Source organism: Nannospalax galili, unplaced genomic scaffold (genome assembly GCF_000622305.1).
Source record: "Nannospalax galili isolate Female #2095 unplaced genomic scaffold, S.galili_v1.0 scaffold1613, whole genome shotgun sequence".
Classification (NCBI taxonomy): domain Eukaryota; kingdom Metazoa; phylum Chordata; class Mammalia; order Rodentia; family Spalacidae; genus Nannospalax; species Nannospalax galili.
This window is the reverse complement of record NW_008332100.1, coordinates 107980-125196: the sequence shown is the minus strand read 5'-3', so window position 1 is coordinate 125196 and position 17217 is coordinate 107980. Positions and strand designations below refer to the sequence as shown.

At 37.1% G+C, this 17217-nt stretch overlaps 1 protein-coding gene across 1 annotated transcript in view; it reads right to left on the bottom strand.

Moving 5' to 3' along the window:
* LOC103729251 (protocadherin-15-like) overlaps nt 1–17217 on the bottom strand; it is a gene marked incomplete at its 5' end in the record, with an annotated part of 182914 nt that overhangs the window by 57918 nt on the left and 107779 nt on the right. The window contains 1 exon segment of the mRNA XM_029560706.1: nt 10956–11044. Within this exon segment, the coding sequence (XP_029416566.1) occupies nt 10956–11044 (89 nt within the window).

Sequence of the window (17217 nt, the reverse complement as noted above, 5' to 3'; positions counted from 1 at the left end):
GGTTTATTTAGCTTACATATCCTGGGTCACAGTTCATCCAGGAGCCCAAAGCAGGAACTCATGGCAGGAACCTGGAGGCAGGAGCTGGGGCACAGGCCACGGAGGAACGCTGCTTACTGGCTTGATTCCCTGGCCCCTGCTCAGCCTGCTTCCTTATGCAACACAGGCCCACCTGCCCAGGGGTGGCACCACCCACAGTGGGCTCAACCCTCCCACATCACTCATCAAGAAGATGCCCCTCAGACATGGCCACAGGCCAATCCAATAGAGGAAATTCCCCAATTGAGGCTCCTTCAACCCAGGTGTGTCAAGTTGATACTAAAGCTATCCAGCACACAGGGTTAGCCATATTCACCAGAAAGAGGCTTTGTGAGGCCGTATTTAGGTATCCCATTACATGACAATGTCCAGCATGTGTGACTGTTTGTTGTGTTGCTCCAGAAACATTTTAATTTTATAATTGAAAACAGTGTTTGGATTTTTCTTTTTCTTTAAAATGTATTTATTTTTAATTGTGTGTATGTGTGTGTGTATGTGTGTGCTTGTGTGCACATGTATGAGAGTGCCCATAGAGTCAAAGTAGAGACCACAGGTGTGAGATCTCCCTGGAACCAGAGTTACAGGCTGTTTAGAGCTACCCAGTGTGGATGCTAAGAAATGAAACTGAGTCCCCTGAAAGAGCAGTATGCTCTCTCTAGACACTGTTTTAATAAATAGCATACCTTTTATTCATTCTTTGACCATTTCATACATATAAACAATGTATCTTGATATATCTACACCAAATTCTCCCTTCCACTCCTTAGGCAACCCTAACTTGTCAAACACCTCATTCATGTTCTCTTTACAGTGTTTTTTAGAACCCATGAGTTCAATTAATGGAATGTTGGCTAATCTTATTGTCTTGATCTTGTCCAGGTTTTTTAGAGGTAACCATAGTTTCATTGAGTTCATGAATACAATGGCTGTGCCATGATTCCTGGATTTCTCTTGATGTTTAAATAATAATGTAAGAAGTTCTACCCAGGACTTGTCAATAATTTTTTCAAAGATACAGGTAAAAGAATCAATAGGCATTACAGGTAACCTGAGGAATTCAGGGTCAGGCTTCCCTAACATTCTGAGCTTCTTTGTTCCAGTCCCGTAAACCTACAGGGGTTCCTCCATTACTAAGTCTAAGTAACACACTGGCTGCCCTGTGGCACTTCCTTCATTGGAGGGAGCCTCTCTATGATATCTCTAGACTAAAAACATTTCCCCGCATCTGGAATTAAAATCAGAAAGGGCTAAACAATTCTTCCAAAATAGTTTGGTCTTGTGACCTTTGCAACTGAATTTATTTTGTATTTGCTTGTTTGCTTTGACTGGTTTGCAATTGCTCTATGGTACCTGGAAGGTGCTGTAGTGATTGCTCATTGTTTTGTCATGATTCTCTGGTATCTAGAAGGCTTCCATCTTCTCCGTTATCTGTAGTATCTAGAAGGCTTCCATCTTTTCTATTATCTGTGGTATCTAGAAGGCTTCCATCTTCTCTATTACCTGTGGTATCTAGAAGGCTTCCATCTTTTCTATTATCTGCGGTATCTAGAAGGCTTTCTTCTCTATTATCTGTGGTATCTAGAAGGCTTCCATCTTCTCTATTAATTGTGGTATCTAGAAGGTTTACATCTTCTCTATTATCGGTAGTATCTAGAAGGCTTCCATCTTCTCTATTATCTGTGGTATCTAGAAGGCTTCCATCTTCCCTGTTATTTGCTTTTGTTGTAACTCATTAACCCCCATTGTCTTCATTTTTCTGAACTCATTATCAGTATATTTAACATTGATTTAATGGAGAAATTATTGTAAACTATCTTAATTCCTTTTGGAATAAGGTGGAATGTAAGGGAGAATTAAATTTAGCCTTTAATATACATGAGATATAAAAGCATCATTTATCACATTAATGATACAAATGGAGATTTCTAACCTAAAAACTGGTTGAATTTCTCACATTAAAAAGCAATATCACAGAACAAGAAAAATTATGAATTAGACACAATTAAAAGAAGAATTGTAAGCATTATTTAAAGAATGCAGGACTGATTACTGCTGTCCCAAGTAAAAGATACATTGACCTGGCATCTTGACCTGAGTTGTATTGTAGAATAATAAACTGTTCTAATTGATAAGAGTTTTGGATTTTAAAGCATAAAATATTTTGATAAATTATAGATTTAGTGAATATGGAGAAAAAGTAAACAACAACGATAAAAGACAAATAGAGTCTAGAACTTAAAAAAGGAATATATGGTTACTATGTATTTGGAAATCTCTGAAAAGCAACTGTGGCAACATTTTGCTAGGACAGTTTTGACTGATGCCATAATTTTCACACTGTAACTGCTTTCTAGTTATTTCAGAGTGTGAACACTCTGAAAAATAATCTGAACTGAATGATGTGATATTTTGGAAGAATAAATCAGATTAATACCATTTAATGTTGATTATTTTAGATCTTTCTATTTCTCGCTCACAATTTTCAGGGTATTTTAAGTGAAAATATATTAAATAAGCATCTCAAAAGTGTTCTTTATCATTGATTTCATGGTTTAATGATTTTCTTTTAATAATATGAATAATAATTTCCCTTCAATAAACAGAAAAGAATATGCCTGTGTCTTAGTTACTTTCTATTGCTGTGATGAAAACATTGACAAAAACCAACTTGGTGAGGAGTTTGTTTTGCTTATAGCTCACAGTCAAGGGAAGCCAAAGTAGGAATTCAGGGCAGTGCCCGAGAGCACAGATTATGGAGGTATGCTGCCTGCTGGCTTGCTCCTTAGGCTTTTGCTCATCCTGCTTTCTTATACAACACAGGACCACCTGCCCAGGGGTAATATGCCACAGTGGGCTCGGCCCTCTCACATCATTCAACAGTCAAGAAAATGCCCTACAGAAATGGCCACAGTCCTGTCCAATGGAGCCTGCTTCCATTAATTTATGCTGGTGTATGATTAAAACTAAGAATGTTCCAAATGCTTCTTAAATAGGAAATTAAATTAAAAGCTAAAATTACAGGAATAAATGACTAGATCAGTTGGTAGAACACATGAGTCTTGGATTAAATTTCCAGCAATGCAAAAAAACATGTGGCATATGCCTGTAATCCTGGCTTATTGGAGGTAGAAAGATGAGAAATTCAGTTATCCTTGGCTGTATATTGAGTTTGAGGCCAGTCTAGATTACATGAGACTCTGCTTAAAGAAAACTATGTGACTCAATATATTGTCATCTTTACTGTAATTGTCCATTAAGATCTCTGTCTCTCACTGTCTCTGTCTCTCTCTGTCTCTGTCTCTGTCTGTCTGTCTCTCTCTGTCTCTCTCTCTCTGACACCAGTCTGATTCTGTAATACAGGCTAGCTGGGAACTTACTATGTGGCTGAGCCTTGTCTTTAATCTAAAGCAAACTGCCTCAATCTCATGTGTGCAAACTTGTTATTAAAAATACCTTGGAATAACCTAACCAGGGAAGTGAATGACATCTAAAATAAATAAATAAAATTTTGAAAGACTCAAGAGAAAAACTGAATAAGACACTAGAAGATCAAGCTTTATCTACATGGCACATGGTGATTAAAAGTACCAGACTGGTGGAATTAACCTTCTTGGATGTCTAATAGCCATACTTTGAGGCCTATACTACTTTGGTCAGAGGGACATAAAGGATAGTTTTTGCTCCTTGCCCTCCTATGTTGACTAAGTTCCCGGGGACTATGAACATCCCTCAAAATGTCCTGTAACTGTGGTGAGTCACCTGTCCTCTTGATCAAGAAGGCCATGGGGACCCCATCAAATGGACTTGAACCAGTGTCCAGTCTATGAAGAGGAGGGTCAACACAGAGGAAACGTTTCCTCCATGCTTCCAAGTGAAGCCAGCCATGATCAAGTAGGACCTTTGACTTAACTTCACATAGGCGGAACTGGTAAAAGGAGCCAGGAGCTCCTCCAGTCCATGTGACCCCTGAAGAAGAGATCCTCAAATGGCCTTAAGAGTAAAAATAAATTGGTTTATCTGGGCCAACTGCATGGTATTAAACACCCAAAAGGAAACTATAACCAAAGATTAAAGGGGTTAATACAATTTTTTAAAAGTCCATGTGTATAGCTAAAGGCTACATAAAAAGAAAAAATGCCAGACAGGAGATACCTTCCTTTGAGTTGAGGCCAGGGTGGCCCAAGAGACTCCCAGACAGTAACCCAGCATAGAACTGGGAAAATCAACAGCAGACCCCAATCCTTTCTAAAGGAATATTGGCAACTGATTGCTGCTAGATGAGGAAGAGCTTATCTTCCTAAATCAAGGAACTCTAGATAGGCGGACTAGATTCAGTGGATTGAGGAAGAGCTGATCTTCCTAAAACAAGGAACTCTAGAGAGGCTGACTAGAGTTAGTGGATGGACAAGCACTGGGGAACAGCTGGAGGCACTGACAACACAGTGGAAAGTAACAGGGATGACAGAGTATAGGGCTCCAGTGGGGTAGGGAGGCTATGGAAGGGTGCCACTTGGGAAGTGGGTATATAGACGAATAAGATTGGGATGTTCTGTATGAAATACACAGACAAAAAACTCAACAAATAAAACAAAAGAGTTATATTTGAGGAAGAAACCTAAAAATTTGCTTCATGTTAATAAGTAGAGGTGATAAATATTACCATTGAAATCTATCTGATGACTTTATATCCATACTCAGGTGCCAAGAATCCGAGTGTAACCGACTGTGACTAGTAATAATCAGATACATAGAGATTAGAGATGCATATGCAAACATCTAAGTTTCAGTAGCATTAAAAATGAGTTTTTCTGTATGAAACAGTATATATTAAAATAAAATGGATCTTTTTTAAAGGTTAAAACCTTATTCAATTTTATGTCTCACAGGGTTTATAGTGAGTTCAATATTATATAACTGTATTACTTAAACTGTTAACCTAAAAATTTATAGCCAGTTTTGAAATAGATGCATCTTTTCTCTGGAAATTGTTATTGAATATGTCAATGCTGGAATGAAATGCTGCTTCTAATCATACGGTTATTAAATAAATAATAAAAAAGAAAAAATATAAAGGCTCACAATCTTTACAAAAACATCAGTCTAAATCTCCCAGAAGTCAGACATCTTAAAACTCAACCATAAAAACATTCTTTCATTCATGAAGAAACAATTATGTCATGCACACTAAGCTTTTTCTCCATTTAATGGTTTTTGGGTCACTAGAAGTGAGGGTAGGAAGTGTGATAGTCTAGAAGTTGTATTATATGTTTTATCAATAATCTGGATTATATTTGTGATGTACCATATGGCTGATGCCACAAGGCAGTTATTACCACTTCAGGCTATAAGAAAGGAATTTAAAATAACCTTGGAAAATATGAGTTGTTAATTCTAAATAGAAACATGTGTAGACATACAAAACAAATGTATTATGCCTGCAATATGCAACTGTGGTAGAAAGGAATTTATAGTGCACATGACCAATCCAGGAACTGCAAGCTAATTCTTGCATTACTCTCTTTGTGCTATACTAAAACACTCTGGTCAGTCTTGAGCTTACCGTTTAAGGAGATTTGTAAAAAAGTGAATGAGATTCAGAATCACATACAGAAAAAAAAAAGAAATTTAAGAATGTGAAAGCATGGAGAATAAGTAGAATTTCTACATGTACGGTGTCAAAACCTTTGACCTTTCATGCATTTCTTCTTAGGAGATACTTGATATGCTCAATCAAAATGAGGGGATGCAGCAATAAAGAGGAAGACAATGTGAGTAAGACAATGGATATGAAGAAGAGAGAGCCCTGGGACATGTATCCACCTTATGACCCAGGTTACCTGTCTAGTCCATGAATGCTATAAGGCGTGATGAGAAATTTTACTTAAAAAGATGAAAACGAAAGAACTACTGATATGTGGGGCTATTTTAAGGAAAAGGTCAAAATAGTTGATGGAGAATTGGGGATTAAATTAGTGGTAGGATACTTTGCAAAACTGACTCCAGGGAAACACAAAAGAAAAGAATTATATACATACTATAGCACCTAGGCTATAAAATATTTGCATCTTTTTTGTTTTTCTGTTTTGAGACTGGGTCTCTCTCTAGCCCCAGCTGGCCTGGAACTTACTATGTAGACTAGGTTGGCCTTAATCTCACAGAGATCCAGCTGCCTTAATTCAAAGGAGTATGTCACCATGCCTGGCTGTAAATTGAATTCTTTATATACATGTATAACTGTGAATATAATAGAAAGAAAAGGAAATCAAATTATTGGCTACATAAAATTATAGTTAAGGGATGACATAATAATACCCAAATCTAGGGAAACTGCCTTTTTTGGGGGGTGATGCCAACTGCTAATTGTATTGTAGTCAAGATTTTGAATCGATTGGCAATTGATGGCTTCTTGGGGGGGGTCAGTTTTCTTTAGCAATGTGTTCCCTGAGAGGCTACCCATGCTCCAGCAGATGGTCCTATATTCATGCACATACAGGCACATAAGTGGAGTCAGTGGGTATTTTTAAAAAAGAGAGTGGGGCAGGGAACAAGAAGTCGGGAGAGAAATGGTGGGGAGAACACGGGAGGGACTGGAGGGGAGGGAGCGAAGGGGTACTTGATCCAAACATATGACTATTAAATTAATATTAATTTTAAAAAGATCGTGGTTTGATGCTGTGTTCTGTCAAAGCTTGTTCTGTAGGAGTTCCTGAGCAGAGATTGTACTTCCTTTCCTGGGGCTGTGTGGGGCTGACACATTCAACTGGCTGGTATGGGTTATGTGCAGTTATGGATAAGGCCTGTGTGCATTGTGCTGACTCTGCTGGGTTTCTTATGATTCTGTGGGCCTCTGGCAAAGGTGTGGTGGGAAGACAGAACACTGGATTTGTGGATAGATGACCTAAGGTTAATTTCCAGCTCAATCACATACTATTTATGTGATCTCAGAGAAGTTACCTAACCTTCCTGTATCTTAGTTCCCTCATCTGAAAAAATGGGGTTATATGATATCCACCCCATAGCAATGCTGAGTGACTAAATAAAACTATGCTTATAAAACACTTGACATATGCTGAAAATATATCAGTTCCCTCATCTCTGAGGTGGCAATCTCCTCACATGCTTAGATCAGGAATTATTTGCATTATATGATGATGATATCTATTCATCTGGAACATAATCATATTGAGAATTTAAAAAAGATATCCCATGGTCTTAGATTAGCAAGATCAATATTGCAAAAGTGATCATCTTATCAAAAGCAATCTACAGATTCAACACTCATCAAAATACCAAAACCATTCTTCAAAAATAGAAAAACAATCTTAAAATTCATTGCAAGCACACAAAAGATCCCAGATAGGCAAAGAAACCCTGAGCAAAAAGAACCATAATGGGGGTATCTTATCTCAAATTATACTGAAGAGCCATGGTTATTAAAACAGCATGTACATGTACAAACAGAAGGTGCAAGCAAAAAACAAACATGTAGATCATGGAATGGAGAAGACCCAGACAGAAACCCACATACCTACAGTCACCTAATTTTTGACAAAGTTGTCAAAATCACTCACTGGAAAAGAGACAAATGTCGCTGGAAAAACAGGTATCTACATGTAAAAGTATGAAGAAAAGTGACTCCAAATATATCAACAAAGTATATTACAGGGAAAAAAATCTTCACGGTAACAAACAAACAAGCCTCTGGTAGCACAGGAAATAATATGGGCAAACGGGACCTCGTGAAACAAAGAATTGTCTGTAAATAAAAGGGCAACTTTTATTGAATAAAGAGGCAGCTTATAGAAGTTTGAAAATCTTACTCAACTGTGGTGCTTGGAGTGAGAATGCCCCCCAAGTATTTGGACATTTTGTCCCCACTTGGTGGTGCTATTTTGGGAGGCTTTAGGAGGCCTCACCATGCTAAAGAAAGCATGTTACTGGGGGAAGGCTTAGAGGTGCTTAGGCCTTGCCAGATTTCTAGCAGCTCCGTTTCCTGTGCCTACTTGAAGTGTGAGTGTTCTGGTTTCTACTCCCACCTCATCTGCCACCATGCCTCCCCACCATGAGGGACTCTTGCTCCTTTGGAACTGCAAGTTCACATAAACTATTATTTCTATAAGTTCCCTTGGTCAAAATGTTTAACACAGCAACAGAAACGTAACTAAGACATCAGCTATACATATACAGGATCCTTATCTTGAATGTACAAAGAACTCAAAAAAGTAAACAATTAGAAAACAACCCAAAGAAAAATAAGCTGAGGAGCAGAACAGATAATTCTTAGAAGAAATACAAATACAAATGGAAATCATTTTTTAAAGTATTCAACACGGTTAGTCAGCAGGGAAACGCAAATAAACTTTACAATGAGATTCTACCTCACCACTGCAAAATGGCTATCATCAAGAAACAAATGAGAAAAAAATATTGTAAAGAAGAACCCTTATTCACTCTGGTATTATGAGCCGGTGAACCCATTAGGGACATCAGTGTGCAGATTTTGAAAAAGTCTAAACATGGGGCTGCCATATAACCCAGTTATCCCACTCCTGCACATATATCCAAAGGACTCTATGTCCCACTAGAAGAATCATCTATTTTTACTGCTGTCCTACTCACTCCAAAGAAACGGTAGGAAACAGTACTGGCCTAAATGTCCATCTATGAATGGATAATGAAAACGTGGTACACATACACAATGGAATTTTATCTAGCCCTAAAGTAAAATGGAATCATTTGCAGGAAAATGGTTAGAACTGGAAAACACACTAAGTGAGGTAACCAAGCCCAGAAAGACAAATGCTACATGTTCTCTCTCATAGGTGAATCTTCACTTCCATTTTTTTATATATGTGATTCCACATGAGAACAAGAGGAGTTAGAAAATTGGGAATTAGAAAGGGGCCCCAGGAAAATGGAAAAAAATTACTTTCATAAAATATTACCCTATAACAAAAATTCAGTAAATCCTGTCACATGCTACCATAGTTGAATCTTAAGGACATTAGGCCAGTTAAATAAAGCAATCACAAATGGAACCTCATAATTTTACTCTTACAGCACTTGTTAAAAATCAAATTCATACCATTAGAAAATAGAATTGAGGAGAGGGATCTGAAGATAAGGGGAGAGAAAAGCTTTTGTTGGATGGATACAGAATCTGTTCTATGATATGAAAAAGTTATGAGAATCTGCTTAATAATGTAAATGCACTTAATGTAAAACTGTATACTTAAAATGATGACAATGGAAAGCATGATATGTAGAATATTTTTAGTAGAGGAAAAATAAAAGGGAACCAGGTATGTATGTGTTTTGTATGCCACCTACTCTGTCGAAGGAGCATATAATTCCAAAAGTGTCAAGAAGAAATATATCCTCATTCCAGTCTCCCAGTTGAGGAAGAACAACTTCGACTATTAAATATATTGTTAGAAGTCACACAACTATAATAGTACTCAAACATTATACAAACACACACACACACACACACACACACACCTGCTCTCAATCACAAAGCTTGATCTTTTAGAAGAATGAACAAAAGCCTGGCCTCTTGGTGCCTAAACTTACTGACTTTGCTCTGTGAATCAAATTTACATAAAATAATGATCACTCACATTGTGCTATTGATTTCTATGAACTTACCTCAATGAGTTCTCACAATAATCTTGTAAACCTCACTAATGAACAGATGTTAAAACTGAGTTTGGGAAAGAGTGTTTCAAGTACAATATCTTATAATATCAAAGCTTCTTTGACAGCAATACACATATCTCAAGATCTTAATGATTTTCCCATTCATACTATTATATTCATGTAAGAAACAGTAAATGTTTTAAATTCTTATGACTTTATACTTCTGTTTTGTTGTTTTCAGTTTCATTTTAACAAATTTTGTTTCAGTATAAAAGTAAGGGCACGATGATTTTATTTGTATAACATGTTCAGTCAATAAAATGTATCAAATGTCTACTAAAAACTGAACAGATACAACTGAAAAGCATATTCCTCCCTTGAGATTATAATATAGGGGAAGTTGGTGTGTGACAAGCACATTAGGAATGCTTCGCAAGAAAAAAGTAAATAGACTAAAGGGTTACAGGTAAGAGTGGATGTCGTCCTTTTCAGATAGTGCTATAAGATAGCATGTGTCTATAAGTGACATAAAAGAAGCTAGGAAACAGATATCTTTCCATTTTCCTGGGTGTGATAAGCTTGATGAGGGCTCAGTAGGCATGAACTGCTTCTACAGAGGTAGATAAGATGCTACCTGTCATGTGTAGATCATGATAACTCTGTCCCACGGACTATTCATGTGGCACTAAAATGCTAAACCCTTTAAATATGAAATAATCATTACAAAGCCCAAAGGGAGAAAAGCATAGCACTGACCAGGGACTACTGCATTATGGAGCACACAATGTGAAAGAGACAGGGAACACTAAGCATTTTAAAACAATTAAATATGTATTGCAATAGCTAACCATACTTTTGTTCATAAAGGATGAGGTCTCATAATTTAGACATGCTGCTTTGAGAAATAATTTCTTATAGAAAAACTCTGCTTCTGTTATGAACTTTGTGGTTGACCTGGGACTGTCAACAAAGGCACTTATTCAAATGACACATCTTATGATTGCTTATGTTGCTCTAAAAAGTCTTGTTAATGCATCAAAGCATTCTGAAGCATGAGAGCTCCTCAAATCTAATTTCCACTGTTATTTCAATGTACTTGAAACTTTACCTACTTCTAATGAAGCTTGATAGTGTGGGGAAAGAATAAGCTAAATTATCATGAAGAAATTGTTTTTAGATCATTACTTAATCTGAATATTGTAATAAGTAAAATGGCTTAGTCAAACTAAAATTATGGTCAATTGAAAATGAATTAATAAGTAAACAAAATCCATTACTCTGTGAGATCTTCTATCTTCTTCTCCACGAGTGTAGGGGGCACGTTAGAGACAATGACCTGCATATCCAGCTGGTTCACCACTGATACCTGCAAGGAGAAAATCAGGACGCACTTAGGTTTTGATCACTAAAATTCCCATAAACAATTAATATTGGCCAGGGTTCCCACTGCACCCAGACCAGTGGACCAGCTGCAGTCCCCTACACCAGGATTCACATTTACTCTGCTTAGCTAGTTAGACTTTCCAGACTCTGTCCCCTTTCCTGCCTTGGGCTTCCTGAGTATCCCTCCTGGAAGTCTACAGAAAGAAAAATAAATGAAGATGTAAGTATAGAAATACAAAATAAGATTAAGAACACAAACAGAAAATAAAATGACAGCAACCAATCCATACCTTTTAATAATAACTCTAAATATCAATGGCCTCAAATAGTCAAAAGACATAGGCTAGTTGAATGGATTAAGAAGCAAAATCCTTCTAAGGCAGCTGGAGCTATAGGGAGACCGAGAGAGAGAGAGAGAGAGAGAGAGAGAGAGAGAGAGAGAGAGAGAGAGAGAGAGAGAGAAGAGGAGAGAGAGGAGAGAGAAGACAAAGAAGAGAGAGTGGGAAAGAGAAAAGAGGAAAGAGAGAGAGAGGAGAGAATGATACATTCATCTCTTTGTTGCTACAAGAAACTGCTCTTACCTCTAAAGACAGGCACCACCTGAGGGTAAAAGTTTGGAAAAAATGTATTCCAAGGAAATGACACTAAGAAATAAGCAGGACTTGCTATTCCAATATCAGAAAAAATTGACTTCATGCTAAAATTAAGCAGAAGAGATAAAGAAGGTCACTACGCTCTGATCAAGGAAACAATCAACTATGAAGACATAACATGGGCTGGAGAGATGGCTCAGTGGTTAAGAGCACTGGCTACTCTTGAAGAGAATCCAGCTTCATTTTCCAGCAACCACATGGCAGCCAATAACCATCTGTAATGCCAGTTCCAGGTGATCTGTCGCCCTTTTCTGACCTCTGCACCAGTGCATGACACGGGGGCACTTATGTACATGTAGGCAATACACTCATATGCATAAAATATAATAAAATAATACCTAATTGGAATAAAAATAATAAATTGTGTTTTTAAAAGAAGACATAAGAATCATGAAAAAGTCTTGTGCACCTATTTTCATTAAACAGTACTATTGGACTTCAAGATACAGATGAACTACAACTCAGTAATAGTAGGTGACTTGAATACCTCACTTTCTCCAATAGACAGGTCATCTGGACAAAGACTAAACAAAGAAACATATGAATTAAATGATACCATATGACAAATGAACTTAACTGACATGTACAGAATATTTCACTTAAGCACAAAGGAACAGACATTCTTTTCAGCAGCCTGTGGAAGTTTCCCTAAAATAGATCACATACATTGGCACAAAACAAACCTTAACAAATACAAAAATACTGAAATAATTTCATGTATTGTATTAGACCACAACACAATAAAACTTAAAATCAACAGCAAAAGAATCTCTAGTAACTACACAAACTCATGAAGATCAAACAACACACTCCTGAATGATGAATGTGTCGAAGAAGAATCAAGAAAGAAATAAACATATTCCTGAAACTAAGTGAAAATAATAATACAACACACACACTATTAAGAAAGAAAATTATTCCTGGAACTAAATGAAAAAGATAATACAACACACACACACACACACACACACACACACACACACAAACCTCTGGGACACATTAAAACCAGTCCTATGAGGGCAATATATAGCTCTGAGTTGCTATATTAAAAAAATCAGAAAAAACACAAATAGATGACTTAATGGTACAACTCAAGATTTTAGAAAAGCAAGAAGAAACCAAATGAAAGACCAACAGATATGAAGAAATAATAAAAATCAGTGGAGCAATCAATGACTCTGAAGCAAAGAAAATGCCACAAAGAATCAATGAATCTAATTCCTGGTTCTTTGAAAAGAATAACAAGATAGACAGACCCAAGCCCAGCTAATGAAAAGAAAGTAAATCCAAATCAACAAAATCAGAGATGAAGGGGGATGTCATAGCAGATATCAAAAAGATCCAGAACACTATAAGGGAATACTTTAAAAACTTATGCTCTATTAAATTTGAAAATCAAACAAATTATGAATCTCTAAAGTCAATGTATACAACATAAACAGTTTAAACAGACCATGAGAAGTAATGCAAAACCTGCCAAATAAGAAAAAGACCAGGCCCAGATGGATTCACAGCAGAATTTTACCAGACTTTCAAAGAAGATCAACAACCAAAACTACTTAAATTATTCAAAAGGTAGAAACAGGGAGAACTCACAAACTCCTTCTATAAAGCCAGCATTACTTTAATACCACAACCAAGTAAAGGTACAATAAAAAATAAACTGTAGCCCCATATTCCAATAAACATAGATGAAAATTTTTCAACATAATGCTCATAGGCTACATACAGACACACATCGAAAAAAAAAAAAACCCATCCATCATGATCAAGCAGGCATTGTTTCAGCGATGCAGGGACAGTTCAATATATATAAGTCAATTAATGTAATAAATCATATAAATGGGCACAGAGTCAAAAACTGCATGATCATTTCAGGAGATGCAGAAAAGGCCTTTGATAAAAGCCAACATGAATTTATGATAAAATCTTTAGAGAGAATTAGACTGGAGGGAACATATCTCAGCATAGTTAAAGTTATAGACAACAAACCCACAACCCAACATCATTCTAAATGGAGAAAAACTGGAAGAACTTGAAGGTAAAACCCTATTGCTGAAGACAGGACATACTTCAGACACAAGACTGGAACAATTGAGCTGGAACTGATCTGGAATCGTCCTGCCTGAAGACTAGTTTGCATAGCATCAGAGGAATCTATGAAAACGGCTAAGGGAGAAAAAATCAGTCAATGGTCCAACTAGGCACACCCATCCTCTCCTCTTGAACTGATCACTGTTCTTCAAAACTGGACTTTGCTACAAACCCACTTTTCATGAAATTAATAGCCTTTCAGATAATTTTGTATTTTCTTCTTTATTACTGCTCAAACACTAGCTTCTACGATCCAGATTTAATTAGAAATCTGAAACTATGATTATTAATATTGAAAATCTATTAATCTTTCTTCTACTCTGAATGGTTCTTTTATTTGTATTTTAAATGAATGCCTGATTTATTACTTTTTTTTAAAGATAGGGTCTCATGTAGTCCAGACAGGATTTGAGCTTCAGTTATTTGAGTACGTAACTGAAGTTGGCCTTTAATATCTGATCCTCCTGCCTTGATCTTCCAAGTGCTGGAATTACATGAGTGTACAACCATGGCTGATTGAAGGAATGAATTTTAACATATTGTCTTTACAATTTAGATAATACTATCTCAGGTTTTTCAAACAGTGACTTATTTCATTGCATAATATGAAGAAAATGAGTATTTTTAAAAAAATATTACCACTGATCCCAACAGTGTAGTTGATGGACAAAAGGCAGCTGTCAAGTTCACAGTGGGGAGCATCAGCTTTCCAGTATTGTAATCTTGTTGGAAAGCACCAGTGCAGTCATCAGTATCAAACACTGCTAGCTGTTTTCCTTAAAGTGAGTAAAACTTGAAAAAGTTTACTTCATGCATTTTGTGTAAATATCTGCCAAGTATTCAGGTTGAATAAATTTATTTTGTCTCTAAGTTTTCTTTCAAATAAGATTTTTTTTATATAAAGAAAGCAGACAGTTCAAATTGCATCATGATTTTTCTTGAGACAATCATTATGCCTTATCACATTTTCCAGTTCATCACAGAAAGTACTGAAAAGGTGCTTATTCACTAATGAGAGGCAGATAGACAAGCAATGGATAGATGATAGATAATAGATAGTAGATGATAGCTAGCTAGTTAGATACATGAATAGGTATAGATAGATGATAGATACATATAGATAGAAATAGGTAGATTATAGATGATAGATGATAGATATATAGATAAGATAATAGATAAATAGATGACACACAGATAGATGATATAGATAATAAATAGATGATAGATATGTAGATAGATAATAGATGATATACAGATAGATGCTAGATAGATAGATAATAGATGCTAGATATATAGATAGATAATAAATAGATGATATAATGATAGATGATAGATAGATGATAAGATGATTGATAGATAGATGATAAGATGATAGATAAATGAGAGATATAATCTGGTATTCAGGAATAAGGTCTGGGGTTTGAGCATTTTTCACACACACACACACACACACACACACACACACACACACACACACTAGCATTCTTATGCCTGAGAAAGCTTCCCCAATAAGTAAGAGCTTGGTTCGAAAAGAGAATACATTCCTGAACCTTGTAGCATAAACATTACCAGACAAGAAGAAAATGAACCAGGAAGGGAGAATCAGTAATGATAGAAGTAAACCAAAGGTGGTGACCTTAGGGATACTGGGAAAAACGAGGTTATTTAAAGTGAAACTATCATAAACTTGTCTATTTTTTCTCAGAGATTATCAGGATGGGTATGGATCAAGTGTAAGGAGATTCAGAGTTAATTACAGCTATGTGTTTTCCAAGTGAGTACATGGTAAAACAAAACAAAACAAAAAAAACAACAAAAAACTATATTGTATGTCCCTGAGCCAGTGAAAATCCAGGACAGAGCATTACCTCTAAGTCTCTCTATGAGGGTTTATCCAGGGAAGACTGACATGGTGTTCAGTGAGTCCAGTGGGGACTACCTGCCTTGACCATCAGCAACCCCCAGACAGTTGCCTGGAGACCCAGGTAGATACAGCACAAGAAAGGAAAACCCTCTCTCTCTTGTTCTCTCCCAAGTAGACATGGTTTGTGTCCAGGTGCTTTGAACTCTGCATTCTGGCACTTCCCCAATGGCATTCTGAGGGTTCTTGGGACCAGGCACTGAATTATCAGCCTTCCCTGTTTTGAGGCTTCTGCCTTCTCAGACTGAGCTCTGTGGTCACTTCCCTTAGCTGTCCAGCACACGTACCATCAATGTGGTACTTTTCAGTCTTACTGGTCCTGTGAGTCAACACAATAAACCCAATTGTTCTGTCTACAGAGAACCATGAGTAATACAGAAGGAAAAGTGCTTAGTTTTTATATTGTGGAATGTTTACTAATTGCTAAAACGCTATAAATCTGGTAAGCAAGCAAAGACATCATGAAGGTTCTCATTAGAGAACACAAAAGAAGGTAAAGACGTAGTTAAATATGAAGGTCCTGCTAGGAACAAGACTCCTGCATTTGATTGGATGTATTCAGTATTACAGTGAAGGAGTAAGCGTCTGAAATGGAGGTGCAGAGGTAACTACGGTTCCAAATGATGGTAAAGGTAGAGGGCAGAACTGTGGGAGGAAAGGGGTTCAGGGAAGTGTGACTGTGGAAACCTGGGAGAATGGCACAGAAGATGACAGAAATCGCCCCTCACCCCAAAACAAAAAAGGTTAGGAGAGATGGAAGTATCTGCTGAATAATGGATAAGCCTCAAGGTACGGAATCAAATGACAAGGGAGGAAGTTGCACGGTGAGGGAGGAAGGGAGATTGAGATGTACCCTGCTAGAGCAGGAGAATCCAATGCTTGGCTGGAAGACTGGCAAAGAGAAGCAGAAAATAATACAAAGGAATAAAAGCCATTACTTCAGAAAAAGTAGTAAAAATAGTGTAATAAAAGGCCTTTTCTACCCCGGCATCGTGGTGCATGTCTTTAAGCCCAGTACTCCAGAGGCAAAGGAGATGGACCTCTGTAATCAGAGGTCACCATGATCTACTTAGCGAGTTCCAGGCCGCTGGGGCAACAGGGAGACCTTGTCTCAAAAGACTACGGAAAGGCCTTATCTAAGTGTAGACGCGTTGTCTTCTGCTCTAGGTATTTCCAGTGGCTCCGCTGTTTCTCATGGGGCTTGCGCCTCATGTGAAGTACCTGCTTCCATCTCTACCCTCATTCATCCTCCACGTTCCCTGTCAGCCTCTTCTAGATTGAGTGAGTGAATATCGGACTTCCTCCGGACCATCATCGTTTTCTCCCCATCCTGGTTTTGGCATCAGTCACACCCTCTACATAAGGACTTTAGTTCCCACCAATGAAATTTAACTAAAAGGAATTCATGGATTAATATCAAAATAATTTTGTTGAAATAGCTACTCTGAAGCTATTAGCTTATGACAGGAGATTTTATATATGTATATA